Below are 17,914 nucleotides of genomic sequence, written 5' to 3'. Positions count from 1 at the left end.
AGTCAATATACAGTACATCATTAGTTTTTGATGTAGTGTTCCATGATTCATTGTTTTGGTTACTTTAAATTCTAAAATTACCCTTTGATTTTTCCTTATATCTTCTATTTCTTTACTGATACTTTCTACTTTAAATTTTGTTTCAAGACTGTAATTGTTCTCTTGAGCATTATAATAGTAGCTGCTTTAAAGGCTTCTTTTCAGGTAGTTCCAACATCCATGCCATGTCACCATTGCAATCTGTTGATTGTCTCTTCCTGTGCAACCTGAGACTTGTGGTTTCTTGTATACTGAATAACTTTGGATTACATTCTGGACATTTCTGTATTGAACTATGAGACGCTGGGTTCTGTTTTAAATCCTATGGGGGAATATTGATAGTTTTGTTTAGCAGGCAATTGACCTGTTACAGGGTTGCCAGATTTAGCAAATAAAATAAAGAACACCCAGTTAAATATGAATTTCAGATAAAGTATGGATATTTTCGTATAAGTATGTCCCCCCAATATATTTGTTATTTATCTGAAATTCAAATTTAATTGAACATCCTGTATTTTATCTGGCAACCCTCCTTGGTTAGGTTTAAGCTGCAAGTTCCAACCCACCTCTGTGGGCTGTGGTTGCGATGTCAATTCATTTTTTTTTAATTTGTTATTTTTTATTTGAGTAATTGACCATGGTTTCAGGCACAGGAACAATATAAGTAATGTTTTTTAGGACATGTTAAACCGTACTATAAGACTTTGGGGTATGATGCAAGTTTTATTTATTTATTTATTTATTTATTTATTTATTTATTTATTATTGAAGTATAGTTGACACACAATGTTACATTAGTTTCAGGTGTACAACATAGTGATTCAACAACTCTTTATATTATACTGTGCTCACTATAAGCATAGCTATCACTTGTCAGCATACAACACTATTACAATGCCATTGACTGTCCCCCCTGTTGTTCCTTTCATCCCTGTGACTTATTCATTCTATAACTGGAAACCTGTACCTCCCACTCCCCATCACCCACTTTTGCCCATTTCCCCAGCCTCCTCCCCTCTGGCAAGCACCAATTTGTTCTCCATATTTATGGGTCAGTTTCTGCTTTGTTTGTTTTGTTTTTTTGATTCCACATACAAGTGAAATCACATGGTATTTATCTTTCTCTATCTGACAGACACATTTCACTTAGCATAATTTCCTCTAGTCCATCCTTGTTGTCACTGTCAGTTCAGTTTTTTTTTTAAACTGTGCTGTTCTATCTGGATCTTCCTGGATCTCAGTCTTATAGCTCACTGATCAAAGTGATTAGCGTGCTAACTGGGATGAGATCGATTTATGCTCAGACCAAGGCTGAGCTCCTCCTATTCCTCTGTCTCTCCTATACCTTTAGGTTCTCTGAGGCAGTCTTCATCTTGGTCTTCTGGCCAGAAACTACCCTTTACCATGGGTGCTTGCTACTCAAAGTTCAGAAGCACTTGAGGTGCTCCTCCTTGCTGCATTCCCTGGTTACTCTTTATGGTTCACTCACTGACAGGACGTGACACCTTTTAGTACTAAGGCAATACACACCACATCCTTCTCTCCCTTTAGTATGTCTTGAAGTCCAGTTCTGATTTTGAAAGCCCTATGAGACTGCTAAAAGTGGTGCATACAAAAGAAATTCTGGCACATGCTGCAATATGGATAAATTCTGGCACATGCTGCAATATGGATAAACTTTGAAGACATTTTATGCTGAGTGAAATAAGCCAGTCACAAAAGGACAAATACTGTCACAATGAAGTGACACTTATATGAGGTACCTAAAGGAGTCAAATTCATAGATACAGAAAGCGGAATGGTGGTTGCCAGTGACTGGGGGGAGGAAGGAATAGAGAGTGATTGTTTAATGGCCATGGAGTTTTAGCTTGGGAAGGTGAAAAAAATTCTGGGGATGGATAATGGTGATGGTTGCACAACAGCATGAATGTGATTGGTGCCACTGAACTGTACAACTAAAAATGGTTAAAGTGGCAAATTTTATGTTGTTATATTTTATCACAATTTTTAAAAAGGGCATAGCCTTTTAGCCACCCTCTCCATAGTAGCAAATCACCCCAGGGGAATACATTGTTAGGTAAGTACTGTGATTTTTCTGATTTTACAGATGATAAGCAGCTATAAGTTAATTATTTTGCTTAAAATTTTACAGCTTGTGAGAGAGTTAGGATTTGAACTCAAACAGCCCAGCTTTAGATGCTGGGTTCTCAATTACTATACTCTACTCTTCACACCATGAGGAAAGGATTATAGTCATTTTGAATACACCTAATGCCTAGCATAGAACATGGCACAGAGTAGATATTAAATAGGAAATTTTCAGAATTATAATTTGTAGGAATTTATCTCAGAGCCTATCAGAATTATAATTGACATTCCAGATTTACAGTTTACATCTTTCTTTGCAAATGTGGGGCTGCAACCTATTACATTTTGCATCTCTATCATCTAATATTTCATACATATTAGAAGACCATCAGATGTGAATATAATGAATTAATATAAAAATAAGAGAAGACAAGTACTTATCTCAAGTAGTTATCTTTCAGGATTGATAAAAAGAGTAAAACAATGAAGTAATCCTTTCACTTGGCTAAATTTAACATTTTTGCCAGGCGATGTCAGTTTTTGAAATGTTTACTTCCTTCTTAGAGTTGAAATTCCATTCTTTGCGATCAAATGGATTTGTTGTGGCTCAACCAATTTGCAATCCTCCTCTGGAAAAATTTCATTTTAAAGGTAAGTGGAGGTGTCTGTGGGAAATGGTTGTAAAAGCTAATGAACCTGAAGGGGAGAACTTTAAATAGCTTTTTCCCTCATTTTAGTGTATGGGTTTTTGTTTTGTTTTGTTTTGTTTTTGTCCCTTTTGTTCCGTGGCTTAAGGTAGCAATTCTAACTCTGAAGAGTACCCATAGGATAAATCAATGGACTAGATAATGAAATGTGGAAAAGGGTGAAAAGGACAGGCTAGTGAGCCATTCGTATTGTAGAACGGAGCTGAATAATATGTTTAAATATGCACAAGAGCATAGATTCACACACACATACATATACACAGACTCTTAATTATCACAGTCCTTTTGTTTCTTTGCAGAAAAGGAAGATAATTTCTTTAATTGTGGAAATCTTCATGACAGTCTTCTTCTCTCTATTGATTTTGCTTCATCGCAGAGATATAAAGAAGACGTTTCAGAATGTTACTGTTTTCAACCCTCTTCCTTTGATGACCCCGCCTCATTTCTTCTTTAATAGAAGCTATGTATATGAATTAGCTTATGTGCCTTCTAAAAGTGTTGTGGTAAAAAATATTACTGAGATGGTGAAGGAGATGTTAAATACCAATTTTTCAGGTTAGAAATTGTGATATCTAAAATGTTTTTTGTAGGGCGCCTGGGTGGCTCAGTTGGTTAAGCGGCTGCCTTCGGCTCAGGTCATGATCCCGAGGTCCTGTGATTGAGGCCCATATCGGGCTCCCTGCTCAGCGGGGAGCCTGCTTCTCCCTTTCCCTCTGCTGCTCCCCCTGCTGGTGCTCTCTCTCTCTCTCTCTCTCTCTCTCTCTCTCTCTGTGTCAAATAAATAAAAATCTTAAAAAAAATAAAAAAAATTTTTGTAGCATAATTATTAGTTTGTTTTTGAAGAAACATACTTCAGTGACCATAAACTTGTGTATTAATCTCCTGAATATAACATTATGAGCTCTGTAACATAATATCAAACATATTATTGGCATAATCATAAACAAAATATAATACTTAAAATTAGATGATGGAATTATGTAATTGTAAATCCTCTTTGTCTCTGACTGTGTTCTTAAATTAGGGTGAGCACCTGATAGCGTGCCAAAGGGACACAGAACCTCAGGATGACCTGAGTAGTTTCTTCTTGGATGCATACATAAAGTCTACATCGAGATCATTAATTTTAAACATTTTAATGAAAATATTAAGTGTGATATATGAATGCATTTGAAAAGAAGACTAAAGCAGCCTAGAATTATACCAAAACAATCCTCATCTCCTTATACTCGCCTCCCTCTGCATCCAATTTCTCTTTTCTGTCTCTAACGTTAAAAACACTGTCAGAATTTTGGTAAGCATCTCTCCCCTTCTTGTCTCATGCTTTTACACATGTGTGTGGGTTTGTTCTGTTATATACTCATACAGTCATGTTTTTTTCCCCTCATCTTAAGGGCAGGGCTTTGAGATGGGAGGGGAGGCTAGATGCTATCTATTTACTTTGCCATCTTAAAAAAACAAAATGTTACATTGTATAACTTAATGCAAAATTCCCATGGATTTTAAAAATAGAAACCATGAATCTCCAAAGAACATTAGTGCTTGTGATGGGCTGAAAGTTACCTTTTAAGTATCCCTTTATGTGGAGGTGGAGGATAGAGGACTGTTAGGGGAAAGTCTAAGAAGCATTGTTATTCTCTCCTATTGAAGCCTTCATGAGAAAGTGTGTCTGAAGACTGGAGTAGAGATCTGATGGGTTGAAAGTCTATGGTGGTGTTTGTTAATGTCTGATATAGTAAAGTGCTCATTTAAAGGGAAGGAAGCTGAGAGATTTTCCTCCTCTTGATTGGGCCTGATTACCTTGTTATAGTTTCTGTGGAACCAACTCTAGCAAAATAGCTCAGTGGATATGAGAGGATATATGTAAAAGTCTTCATTTGGAAAGCTCCCATATTCAGATTTTAGTGCTACTCTGAAGAATTATAACTTTTAAAACAGCTATTCATTAGAAGCTTTTATTTATTTTTTATTTTTTTTAGGATTTTATTTATTTATTTGAGAGAGAAGGGGAGAGCATGCATGGACAAGTAGGGGGAGGCGCAGAGGGAGAAGCAGACTCCCAGGACCCCGGGATCATGACCTGAGCCGAAGGCAGACATTTAACCGATTGAGCCACCCAGGTGCCTCTAGCAGCTTTAATATACCAATTCAAGGGCGCCTGGGTGGCTCAGTTGGTTAAGCGACTGCCTTCGGCTCAGGTCATGATCCCGGAGTCCTGGGATCGCGTCCCACATTGGGCTCCCCCTTCTCTGTGGGGAGCCTGCTTCTCTCTCTGCCTCTGCCTGCCACTCTCCCTGCTTGTGCTCATTCTCTCTCTGTCAAATAAATAAATAAAATCTTTAAAAAAAAATATACCAATTCAAGTTCAAATAGTATAGTATCTGAATAGCATAGTATAGTGTATCTACTATTAGTATAATTGTGATTAGAAAGCTGGTGTTGGGTAAGACTTTGATGTTGGTGTTTGATAACTTGGTTTAATCAATACATAGTAATAACGTCTGTTAAAATCTGTGGTAAAGAATTCTTGAGGATTATATAGTACTTTACTTTGAGCACAATGATCTGGAAGGGCCCCTATCCACACACACATATTTGATTTTGAAAAATTTCAAACCTATGGAGAAAATACAAATATGCTGCAATTTACCAAGTAACATTTGCCACATTTACTTTTTTATTCACCCTCTATACACACACATATATATGCACATATATATAATATGTATGTAAGTATGTAAAACTAAAAGAATATATATAAAATTACTGGATTTTTTTGTTGTTGTTGAACCATTGAGAATAAGTTGCATTCATCATGACACATCACCTTCAAATGCTGTATGTATCTCCTAATAAGGACATTCTCCAATATAACCTTTACAATTATTATACCCAAGAATTTTAAAATTGATACAATGATGTTATCTAATATACAGTCAATATTTATATTTTCCTAATTGTCCTAATGAGGTTCTTTAGAGCTTTTTTTTTTCTTTTTTGTAATCCAGGAGCCAGAGCTTTTTTTAAGATTTGTTTATTTATTTATTTATTTATTTAGAGAGCATGCACCAGTGAGTGTAGTTGGGGGAGGAACAGAGGGAAAGAGAGAATCTCAAGCTGATTCCACTCCTCAAGCGCAGAGCCTGACTCGGGGCCTGATCCCACGACCCTGAGATCATGACCTGAGCTGAAACCAAGAGTCGGACACCCAACTGTCTGAGCTACACAGGCACCCCCCAGTTAGAGATTTTTAAATATTCATTGGGGTTGACAAACTTTTATGTAAAGGGCCAGATAGTAAATATATTAGGTTTTATGGGCTATGTAAGTTTCTATCAAATAGTCTTTTTTTTTTTTTTTTTTTTAAGAGCACTTTAGAGATGTAAAAAACATCCATAGCTCACAGGCCCATACCAAAACAGACTGTGGGGTAGATTTGACCTGCACAGGACCATAATTTGCTGACCTCTGGCTTAGGATACTTTCTTAGACAGCTTTTTTTTTTTTTAATTATGTTATGTTAATCACCATACATTACATCTTAGACTGCTTTTGTTTTTGTTGTTTTGTCTTTAATAACAGTGATAGTTTTAAAAGACTAGGCCGATTATTTTGCACAAGGCTTCTTAATTTGTATTTGTCTGATTGTTTCCTTACATTTAGTTTCAATTTGATCATTTGTGTTGAAAATATTACATCTTTCTTTTTTTTTTTTTTAATTTTTTTATTCTTATGTTAATCCCCTTACATTACAACATTAGTTTTAGATGAAGTGTTCCATGATTCATTGTTTGTGCACAACACCCAGTGCTCCATGCAGAATGTGCCCTCCTAAATACCCACCACCAGGCTAACCCATCCTCCCACCCCCCTCCCCTCTAGAACCCTGTTTGTTTTTCAGAGTCCATCATCTCTCATGGTTCGTCTACCCCTCTGATTTCCCCCGCTTCATTCTTCCCCTCCCGCTACCTTCTTCTTCTTCTTCTTTTTTTTTTTCTTAACATATATTGCATTATTTGTTTCAGAGGTACAGATCTGAGATTCAACAGTCTTGCACAATTCACAGCGCTTACCAGAGCACATACACTCCCCAGTGTCTATCACCCAGTCCCCCCATCCCTCCCACCCCACCCCCCACTCCAACAACACTCAGTTTGTTTCCTGCGATTAAGAATTCCTCATATCAGTGAGATCATATGATACATGTCTTTCTCTGTTTGACTTATTTCACTCAACATAATACCCTCCAGTTCCATCCACGTCGTTGCAAATGGCAAGATCTCATTCCTTTTGATGGCTGCATAATATTCCATTGTATATATATACCACATCTTCTTTATCCATTCATCTGTCGATGGACATCTTGGCTCTTTCCACAGTTTGGCTATTGTGGACATTGCTGCTATAAACATCGGGGTGCACGTACCCCTTCGGATCCCTACTTTTGTATCTTTGGGGTAAATACCCAGTAGTGCAATTGCTGGATCATAAAAAATATTACATCTTTCTTATAAGATCTTCTTAGTGAATCACTTTTGGAAGCATATTAGCAGTTTTTTCCTCAATTGGTGATATCATGCTTGCTCATTTTATTCAGATGGATTTCCACCAGACTTTCCATTGTCAAGGCAGTTTTCCTCTTTGTAGTTTATAAGGAATCTGTCAGTCTAAGTCAGAGCACTTTCAGCACCCTAGAAGCTTCCTTTGTGCCACGTGGCAGTTATGACTCCCCCAGATTTAACTACTATTTTAACATCTAAGACCATAGTTAGTTTTGCCTGCTTTTCACCTTATGTAAATGGAGCTATTCACTATGTCCCATTATAGCATTCTGGGTTATATACGATATGTATTATGTAGTTTTTATGTGTGTGCTTTTACTTAGCATTATATTTGTAAGAGTCATCCAAATTGTTGCGTGAGATCATAAATCACTAATTTTCTTTATAGTATCCCATTATGTTAATATTATGCAATCTGTTTATGTTTGTTTTTGATGAACATTTGGTTAGATTCCAGATTTTAGCTATTATGAGTAGTGTTGTTATGAACATTTTTATAAGAACCTTTTGATGAACATATATACACCTTTCTGTTTGGTATATAGCTAGGAGTGAAATTGTTGGGTCATGAGGGATGTAACTATTTAGACTTACAGAGACGTATGAGAGTTTCAGTTCCATATCTTCACCAACACTTGATATGTTCTATCTTTTGACAGGAAGTAACTGATAAAGGCATTCTTGTCTTGTTCCCTGTCTCTGGAGAAACTTTTTCAATATTTCACCATTGAGCAACATATATATTATATGTTGTTTGTAGATGTTCTTTATCAGGTTTAGATAGCTTCTTTCTATTCTTAGTTTGCTAAGATTTTTTAAAGTCAGGAATTAGTGTTAAATTTTGTCAAATGCCTTTTCTGTGTCTATTGAGATGGTCATGTGATTTTTCTTATTTTTGTTAATATAATGATTTTTCAACTCTCGACTCATCCATCCATTTACTTGGGTTTATTTTATGGATTTTATTTGCTAACATTTTGTTAAGAAATTTTACAAGCATGTTTAAGACTTTATTTTTAAAATTTTATTTATTTATTTGAGAGAGAGACCGAGAGAGAGAGAGAGCATGGGTGGGATGCAGGGCAGAGGTTGAGACGCAGACTCTCCCCTGAGCAGGGAGCCCAATGTGGGGCTCGAACCCGGGACTCCGGGATTGTGACATGAGCTGAAGGCAGACGCTTAACCAACTGAGCCACCCAGGCAGCTCAAGACATTAGTATATTTTGTGTTCTTTGTTCCATGAGTTGTTGAGAGTGTATTGCCTAATTTCCATGCAATTGGAATTTTTCTAGTTATATTTTTGTTATTGGATTTAGCTTAATTGCATTGTGTAGAGAACATATTCTGAGTGATGTAATCATTTGATGATGATGATGATTTTTGATCCTAAAATTGTCCCAGATTTAGCCAGTGGGTTTTTGTTTTTTTTTTTAAAGCAATGTCCTTTTGATGTAGTTTGTCAGCTTTTGAGCACTTTCACTGTCTAATAGAACTAGCTGTTCAGGCTGAAAACATTGTACTTTCTCTGCCCCAGAACTAGATTCAATCAATGAAGCAGTCTTAATTCCTCTTTTTTTAGGGATGGTATTAAGAAACTAAGATATGGGAAAAATAAGACAGAGAGAGAGAGAGAGAAACAAACCCTTCCCTTTGCTACCAGTTTCCCTTCCTGAAGGCACCAGTAGGGAGGTCACCACTTAACCCTCCACTTATAAGTGGGTCAGAATTGGCCTCCTGTTTCCTTCTCCCCTCAGGGCCTGATAGATCTTTGTAAATGTGCTCAGCGTGTCTGTCTCCCCACAATAAAACATAGGGAAAACCAAGTACTAGGTGTACTCATTACTACTGGGGTGTCTTTGCTTCTAGACTCTTTTAGTAGGATTTTTTTTAAAGCATGATTTTATGTTGCTACTCTCAATGCCACCCCAAATATAGGCCACTTGTTTTTCTTCTCCCATTATATATTTGTACCTCCTTTCTCTCTCAGAGCCCTAGATCCTAACAGCATCAATGTACTCCTTTGTGCAATCTTATAGAAAAGTATTTCCGAATTACTTACATTATGTACTACTGCCCTAACACACTTAACACTACTTCTTTGCAGTTCTTTTTCTTCCTAGACTATATTCAACTAGGGGTATATGTCAACATACTGTGCCTAAAATTCACTTGGGTTAATTCTTTTTCTTCTTGTGGTTGTTATTAATTTAATATCTATTTAAGATTCACTTATATTCTTATTAGGTTTTAGTAATTATACCCCTCTGTGTTGTTTTAATTTTATTTTTGAGTATGTAAAAGATTAACAATAAACAAAAGTCAAACCTGTATTAAAATGTATAATTAGATAACTGACATTGCCTCCACGATCCCTTCTAACCTGTTCTCATCCACCCTCCCACCCATATGTAACCAATACTGTTAGTGCCTGATTTATTCTTTTTGTGTTTCTTTTGGTATAAATAATGTTTCTGCATGTACGCATGTATTTCTGGGTATGTGTGTGAGTCTGTGTATGCGTGTCTATATGTTTTCTCTCTATATTTCTTATTCTCCTTTCTTAGATAAGAGCATCCTATATACACTCTTCTATAGTTTGGTTTTTCTTTCTGGTAATATAGTGGGATGAAACTCACCTTTTTTTTTAAAGTAGGCTCCTCACCCAGCGTGGAGCACATGCAGGGGTTGAACTCACAACCCTGAGATCAGGACCTAAGCTGAGATCAAGAGCCGGACGCTTAACCAGCCGAGCCACCCAGATGCCCCAAAAGCTCATCTTTTAATACACCTTTTTATTCACCCATTGTGTTTCCATATAAATTTTAGAATTGGCTTGTAATTTTCCATAAAAATTGTTTGGATTTTTTTTGAAATATTTTATTAACCAGTTTTATTTTTATTTTATTTATGATTGACATAAAAACTGTATATATTTAGGTCACATAAAACGATGTTTTGATATACATATATCTTGATTATCACAATCAAGTTAATTAACATATCCATCAGCTCACATAGTTACCAGTTTTTGTGGTGAGAACTCTTGAGATCTATTCTAGAAGATTGATATTTTATTATGTTTTGTTTTATTTAAATCCAAGTTAGTTAACAAATTGTTTGGATTTTTACTAGAATTACATCGACTCTTACGTAGTCAATTTTTACAGAAAAGACATCTTTATAGTATGGCTCTTTGCACATGTTATGTAACTTTATTTTAAAAATCTTATTTCTCGGGACACCTCCGTGGCTCAGTCGTTTCGGTGTCTACCTTTGCCTCAGGTCATGATCCCAGAGTCCTGGGATCGAGCCCTGCATCAGGCTCCCTGCTCGACGGGAAGCCTGCTTCTCCCTCTCCCACTCCCCCTACTTGTGTTCCCTCTCGCTGTCTCTCTCTCGCTGTCAAATAATAAAATCTTCAAAAACAACAAAAAAAATCTTATTTCTATCCATAATTATTTATGTTTTCTTATAAAGAGGCTATCGAAGACTTTAATAATCTGTTTACATTGGAAATATTTTAATTCTTAAGAAAAAGCTTTAGTCATTTAAGTTACCTGTATGTGTGTGGTTGTGTGTGTGTTGTTTTGAGAGTGTGTTTTTAAAAATTTCATACAGATTAATTTGTGAATAAGAAAAGTAATTGCTACTTTTATTTATTTTATTTTTAAAAAATTTTATTTATTTTTACATTTTTAACTTAAATTCTACAATTGTTTTCTAGAATACAATTTATTCTGCCATTATTTTTTGAAATACACCTTCTACAGAAATAATTTTGACACTTATTTCCTTCCATATTTTTTTAATCACTAGATTTCAAACTACAATTGAAAAGTTCCCCTTGTCACAGTTTACCTTAATATACAGTTACTGTAGTGATTAAATATTGTTTATCATGTGTCCCAGCTTTTATAAAACACAAGAATTTTTGTGTACCCCAGATATCCATTAGGTCATCTGCAATGTCAGTGTTTGAGTAATAATGTTTTAAAATGTATTGTGTTATGACAGGATTATGGTAGTCATGGTACAGAGAGGGATGATCGTTAGACATTGTCCATTTGTGTGATGACTTACTGAGATTTTTCTCTCCGCAGTTCGAGGCTTTTCTTCAGAAGCACAGTTTGAAAAGTACGTTGTGTCTGAAAAGCAGCCTATGGTTCACGTGCTGGCTGCCATTGTATTTGACCATGACTTCAAAAACAGCGATGACGGTTTGCCACTTAAAGTAAGACATTTCTGTCTGAAGACTTTCTAATTATATGTTAGGTTTCAGAGATTTAATGAGATATAGGTAACCTCCCCATTTTATAAATGGGAATAATTGTAAGTTGGCCAAGATCCTTACTACTAGTATATAACAGAGCAGGGATTTGAATCTTGTGCCAACTTATTTTATTTTAAAAATATTTTATTTATTTATTTGTCAGAGAGAGAGAGAGAGCATAAGCAGAAGGAGCAGCCGGCAGAGGGAGAGGGAGGCTCCCACTGAGCAGGGAGCCCGATGCGGGGCTCGATCCCAGGACCCTGGGATCATGACCTGAGCTGAAGGCAGCTGCTTAACCAACTGAGCCACCCAGGCATCCCTGTGCCAACTTATTTTAATACCTGTGCTTTTAACCATTACATTATACTGATGTATACTGATGTATAATGTGAGGAGAAAACTGTTATCTGCTACCTTGTGGTATATTTTCAGAAAATAGAGTAACAGGAACTTTAGTAAGGATATTCACTTTACTAATCTCCCTGGCCAGGCAGATGCTTCCAGTCTTGCAAATGGTGGTTAAGAAAATAACAGTGTAGCCAGGTAAAAAAGATGGGTAGCAATGTCTGTTCCCTGTTTAAATACCTTCTGGAATTTCAGATAGTGCATATCTGTAATATGATATTTAAACTTTTTAATGGGCTAATTTTAAGTGTAATTGCCGTTCTAACTTTGTATATGAAGTGACTTTTATAACAAAGCTATTATTACATGAAAGTTAAAAGCAAAAACACCTCACTCATGTCTGGATGTTTTTTAAGCTGAGGTAGCTCCCTTTCCTGGGACTGTGAACTGCAGAAGGAGTTTTTATGATGCCCTCTTATTAGAACAGGCCACCTGCTGCTTGTTTTTGCTTTGGTGAATGCCTCCTTTTTTTGTACTTTTTTGTACATCACCTCCTGTACTCTCCCTGCATCAAAACCACCTCTTCTGGAACTTAGCTGATTTTCCTGGGCAAGACCTATCTCTACCATAGATAGCACGATGATCTAATAAGAAGGCAAAAAAGACCATGTCACTGTGCTGTGTAAAAAGCTCCAGGGGTTCTCCATGAACAGGTCATCAGTGACCTGTTTTCTGAAGAGCCCTTCAGCCTCGTGTTGCCTCTTCTTTCTTTGAACTTCATGTTCTAGCAATCTCCCAACCAGTAGTAGTTGTACGTCCTGTGTGGTCTCTTGCTTCTCTGCCTTTGATCACATTATCCTCTTTCCTTTTGATGCTCTGCCTGCCCTTCTTTTTCTGGGGTAACTCTTACTATTAATTTCTATAAAACTCTTGCTGTAACTACCTATGCAAAGCCTTCCCTTCTCTCTTCTGTGCTCCCTGAACACCTCGTTAGTTCCTCGAGGTCAAGAATTGTGTATTAATAATATTTAAGCATGCTGTAGCTACTTAAAATGTTGCTTTCGAATTACTGAATTATGTGAATGTTTGCCCAGACATGGTGCACTTGCCTGTTTCTTCTCACCCTACTGACTACTCAGATCTACCATAACTTACCCTGAAGTTGGCTCAGCTCTCTAGATACATCATTTTCTTTCCATGTAATATTTAAAATATGCAGCATTCTACATTTAAATTTTATTACCCTACTCTTATTATATCTGGGCTTTTTCCTTTTCTGTTATTCACTTTTTGAAGAGGGAGACAATCTTTACCATAATTGGCTAACATAATAGGAAAGAAAAGTAATAGAACTGTTTGAGGTCTCACCGAGGTAGGCAAGCCAGCTGTGGAGATAGAAAAATACATCTGTAATGATCAAGGTACCACTGTTGGCGTCTTTGTAACTCAGAGACAAAATGCCTGAAGATGATAGAGCAGAGATATAAATTTGATTTCTAACTTTGACTATGATTATGGCACATGAGGCTTGCTGCTTGTCCCTTGTGTCGGTGGTACTGTCATTTCTTATCATTTAGAATCCTGCATTGCTCACTCTGTCCTCCAAACACAAATTTTAGCTTTGTATTTTCTTTTCCTTTCATTGCTCTTACCTGCTTTTTAGCGTTCATTGGTCTTACATGTTGTTTGTTTTCTATTGTTGATTCTAGGTAAAATATCATCTGCGTTTTGGTGCAGGTACTGAGAAATCTTCAAATTTGCTAAGCTCCTTAAAAGCTACTGGATGGAATACACATCTTCTCTTTCCAGAGATACCTTCTCTAGGACCCAGGAACCCAGTTGGTGATGATGGGGGAGATCCTGGTGAGCAGTCCTCCAGCATACTTACATTAATATTTTGGTTGCAAGCTAGCAGTCATATCAACATGTGTGGATCATTTTTTTTTCTATGAGTGAAAAGTTTATTCATTGTGGCAGTACATTTTTAAAATTGAGTTTTTATTGTAAAAGCAAGCATATAGAAAACCTTATGCATTTGAAAAATTTCCTAAAACTGTAGATCATTTCCTGAACTTTATCAGTGTGTATTCGTGCATTTATATAGTCTTAGTTAGTAAAAGTTGGCTCTGCTGACTTAATAGACACATCTTCATAAACTAACATTGCCTGCATATTTATGGTTCTAAATTATTATTATTATTTTTAAAATTTAAATTTTGGTTAGTTAACAGAGTGCAATATTGGTTTCTGGAGTAGAATTCAGTGATTCATCACTTACATACAATACCCAGTGCTCATCACAGCAAGTGCCTTCTTTAATACCCATTACCCATCTAGCTCATCCCCCACTCACCTCCCTCCATTTGTCTTCTATCCTTAAGAGTCTCATGTGGCTTGTTTCCCTCTTTCTTTTTTTTTCTTTTCCCCCTTCCCATATGTTCATCTGTTTTCTTTCTTAAATTCCACATGTGTGAGATCATATGGTATTTATCTTTCTTTGACTGACTTATTTCACTTAGCATAATATACACTAGCTCCCATCCACGTCATTGCAAAAAGCAAGATTTCATTCTTTTTGATGGTTAAGTAATATTATACATACCACATCTTCTTTATCCATTCATCAGTCCATGGACATTTGGGCTTTCTCCATAGTTTGGCTATTGTTGATAATGCTTCTATAAACATCTGGGTGCATGTACCCCTTCAAATCTGTATTTTTGTATCCTTTGGGTAAATGCCTACTAGTGCAATTACTGGATCATAGAGTAGTTCTATTTTTAACTTTTTGAGGAACCTCTGAACTGTTCTCCAGAGTGGCCACACCAGTTTGCATTCCCACCAACAGTGCAAGAGGGTCCCTCTTTCTCCGCATTCTCGCCAACAGCAGTTGTTTCTTGCATTGTTAATTTTAGCCCTCCTGAAGGTGTGAGGTGATATCCCATTGTGGTTTTGATTTGCATTTCCCTGATGCTGAATAGATGTTGAGCATCTTTTCATGTGTCCGTTAGCCATCTGGATGTCTTCTTTGGAAAAGTGTCCATTCATGCCTTCTGCCCATTTCCTAACTGGATTATTTGGGTTTTTTGGGTGTTGAGTTTGGGAAGTCCTTTATAGATTTTGGATACTAACCCTTTATCTGATATGTCATTTGCAATATCTTCTCCCATTTCGTAGGCTGCTTTTAGTTCTAGTTGATTCCTTCACTGTGCAAAAGCTTTTTATCCTGATGAAGTCCCAATAGTTCATTTTTGCTTTTGTTTCCCTTCCTCCAGCAATGTGTTTAATAATAAATTGCTATGGCCGAGGTCTAAGAGGTTTCTGCCCATGTTCTCCTCTAGGATTTTGATGGTTTCCTATCTCACATTGAAGTCTTTCATCCATTTTGAATTTATTTTTGTGTATTGTGTAAGAAAGTGGTCCAGCTTTGGGGCACCTGGGTGGCTCAGTTGGTTAAGCGACTGCCTTCAGCTCAGGTCATGATCCTGGAGTCCCTGGATCGAGTCCTGAACGGGCTCCCTGCTTGGCAGGGAGTCTGCTTCGTCCTCTGACCCTATCCCCTCTCATGTGTTCTCTCTCTCTCATTCTCTCTCTCTCAAATAAATAAAATCTTAAAAAAAAAAAAAAAAGAAAGTGGTCCAGTTTCATTCTTCTGCATGTTGTCCAGTTTTCCCAACCCTGTTTGTTTAAGACACTTTCTTTTTTCCACTGGATATTCTTTTCTGCTTTGTCAAAGGAACTTGACCATACAGTTGTGGGTCCATTTCTGGGTTCTCTATTCTGTTCCATTGATCTATGTATCTGTTTTTGTGCCAGTACCATATTGTCTTGATGACTACAGCTTTGTAATACAGCTTGAAATCTGGAATCCTGATACCTCCAGTTTTTTGTTTTTTTTTTTTAAAGATTTTATTCATTTATTTGACAGAGAGAGACACAGCAAGAGAAGGGAACACAAGAAGGGGGAGTGGGAGAGGGAGAAGCAGGCTTCCCACAGAGCAGGGAGCCCGACATGGGGCTCAATCCCAGGACCCTGGGACCACGACCTGAGCCGAAGGCAGACACTCAACGACTGGGCCACCCAGACACCCCCTGATACCTCCAGTTTTGTTTTTCTTTTTCACAATTGCTTTGACTATTCGGGGTCTTTTGTGGTTCCATACAAATTTTAGGATTGTTCTAGGTCTGTGAAAAATGCTGGTGGTATTTTGATAGGGATTGCATTAAATGTATAGATTGCTTTGGGTAGTATAGACCTTTTAACAATATGTGTTCTTCTAGTCCATGAGCATGGAATGTTTTTCCATTTCTTTGTGTCCTCTTCAATTTCTTTCATAAGTGTTTTGTAGTTTTCAGAGTACAGATCTTTTACTTCTTTAGTTAGATTTATTCCTAGGTATTTTATTGTTTTTGGTGCAATTGTAAATGGGATAAATTCCTTGATTTCTTTTTCTGCTGCTTCGTTATTGACATACAGAAATGCAACAGGTTTCTGCACATTGATTTTATATCCTGCAACTTTGCTGAATTCTTGTATGAGTTCTAGTTTTTGGTGGAGTCTTTTGGGTTTTCTATATGGAGTATGATGTCGTCTATAAACAGTGAAAGTTTGGATGCTTTTTATTTCTTTTTGTTGTCTAATCAGACAGGCTAAGACTTCCAGTACAGTGTTAAATAACAGTGGTGAGAGTAGACATCCTTGTCTTGTTCCTGACTTTAGGGGAAAGGCTCTCAGTTTTTTCCCCATTGAGGATGATATTAGCTGTTGGCCTTTCATATATGGCCTTTATGATGTTGAGGTGTGTTCCATCTATCCCTACTTTGTTGAGGGTTTTTATCAAGAAAGGATGCTGTGTTTTGTCAAATGCTTTTTCTTCATCTATTGACAGGATCATATGGTTCCTATCCTTTCTTTAATAAATATGGCATATCACGTTGATTGATTTGCAGGTGTTGAACCACCCTTGCAGCCCAGGAATAAATCCCACTTGATCATGGTGAATAACTCATCAAATGTACTGTTGAATTTGATTTGCTGGTATTTTATTGCATCCATGTTCGTCGGGGATATTGGCCTGTAATTCTCCTTTTTAGTGGATCTTTATCTGGTTTTGAAATCAAGGTAATGCTGGCCTCGTAGAATGAATTTGGAAGTTTTCCTTCCATTTCTACTTTTTGGAACAGTTTGAGGAGAATAGGTATTAACTCTTCTTTCAGTGTCTGGTAGAATTCCACTGGGAATCTATATGGCCCTGAACTTTGGTTTGTTGGGAGATCTCTGATTACTGATTCAATTTCTTTGCTGGTTATGGGTCTGTTCAAATTTTCTATTTCTTCCTGTTTCAATTTTGGTAGTTTGTAGGTTTCTAGGAATTTGTCCATTTCTTCCAGGTTGCCCAGTTTGTTGGCATATAATTTTTCATAGTATTCTCTTATAATTGTTTGTATTTCTGTGGTGTTGGTTGTGATATGTCCTCTTTCATGCATGATTTTATCTATTTGGGTCCTTTTATCTTTTTGATAAATCTGGCTATGGGTTTATCAATTTTATTAATTCTTTTGAAGAATAAATTCTTTGAAAAATGAGCTCTTAGTTTCATTAAATTGAAATCTCAATTTTTTCTTTTTTGTTTCTATATCATTTATTTCTGCTCTAATCTTTATTATTTTCCTTCTTCTGCTGGCCTGAGGCTTTATTTGCTGTTCCTTTTCTAGCTCCTTTAGGTGTAAGTGTAGGTTGTGTATTTGAGACTTTTCTTGCTTCTTGAATTAGGCTTGTATTGCGTGCTCGCTTTGGCAGCACATATACTAAAATTAGGCTTGTATTGCAATATATTTCCCTTTAGGACTGCCTTTGCTGCATTACAAAGATTTTAGACTGTTGTGTTTTCATTTTTATTTGC

At 36.7% G+C, this 17,914-nt stretch overlaps 1 protein-coding gene across 1 annotated transcript in view; it reads left to right on the top strand.

Moving 5' to 3' along the window:
* Positions 1–2,718: 2,718 nt before the first annotated feature.
* LOC117999114 (ATP-binding cassette sub-family A member 3-like) overlaps positions 2,719–17,914 on the top strand; it is a 165,195-nt gene continuing 149,999 nt past the window's right edge. The window contains exons 1-4 of the mRNA XM_034988028.1: positions 2,719–2,778; positions 3,134–3,389; positions 11,497–11,627; positions 13,721–13,874. Coding sequence (XP_034843919.1) covers positions 2,719–2,778; positions 3,134–3,389; positions 11,497–11,627; positions 13,721–13,874 — 601 coding nt within the window. The remainder of the gene's footprint in view (positions 2,779–3,133; positions 3,390–11,496; positions 11,628–13,720; positions 13,875–17,914) is intronic.

The sequence above is a fragment of the Mirounga leonina genome, unplaced genomic scaffold (genome assembly GCF_011800145.1).
Source record: "Mirounga leonina isolate KUSES-001 unplaced genomic scaffold, KU_Mleo_1.0 Mir_448, whole genome shotgun sequence".
NCBI lineage: Eukaryota > Metazoa > Chordata > Mammalia > Carnivora > Phocidae > Mirounga > Mirounga leonina.
The sequence above is the reverse complement of the archived record's forward strand: the minus strand, read 5'-3'. Positions and strand labels throughout refer to the sequence as shown.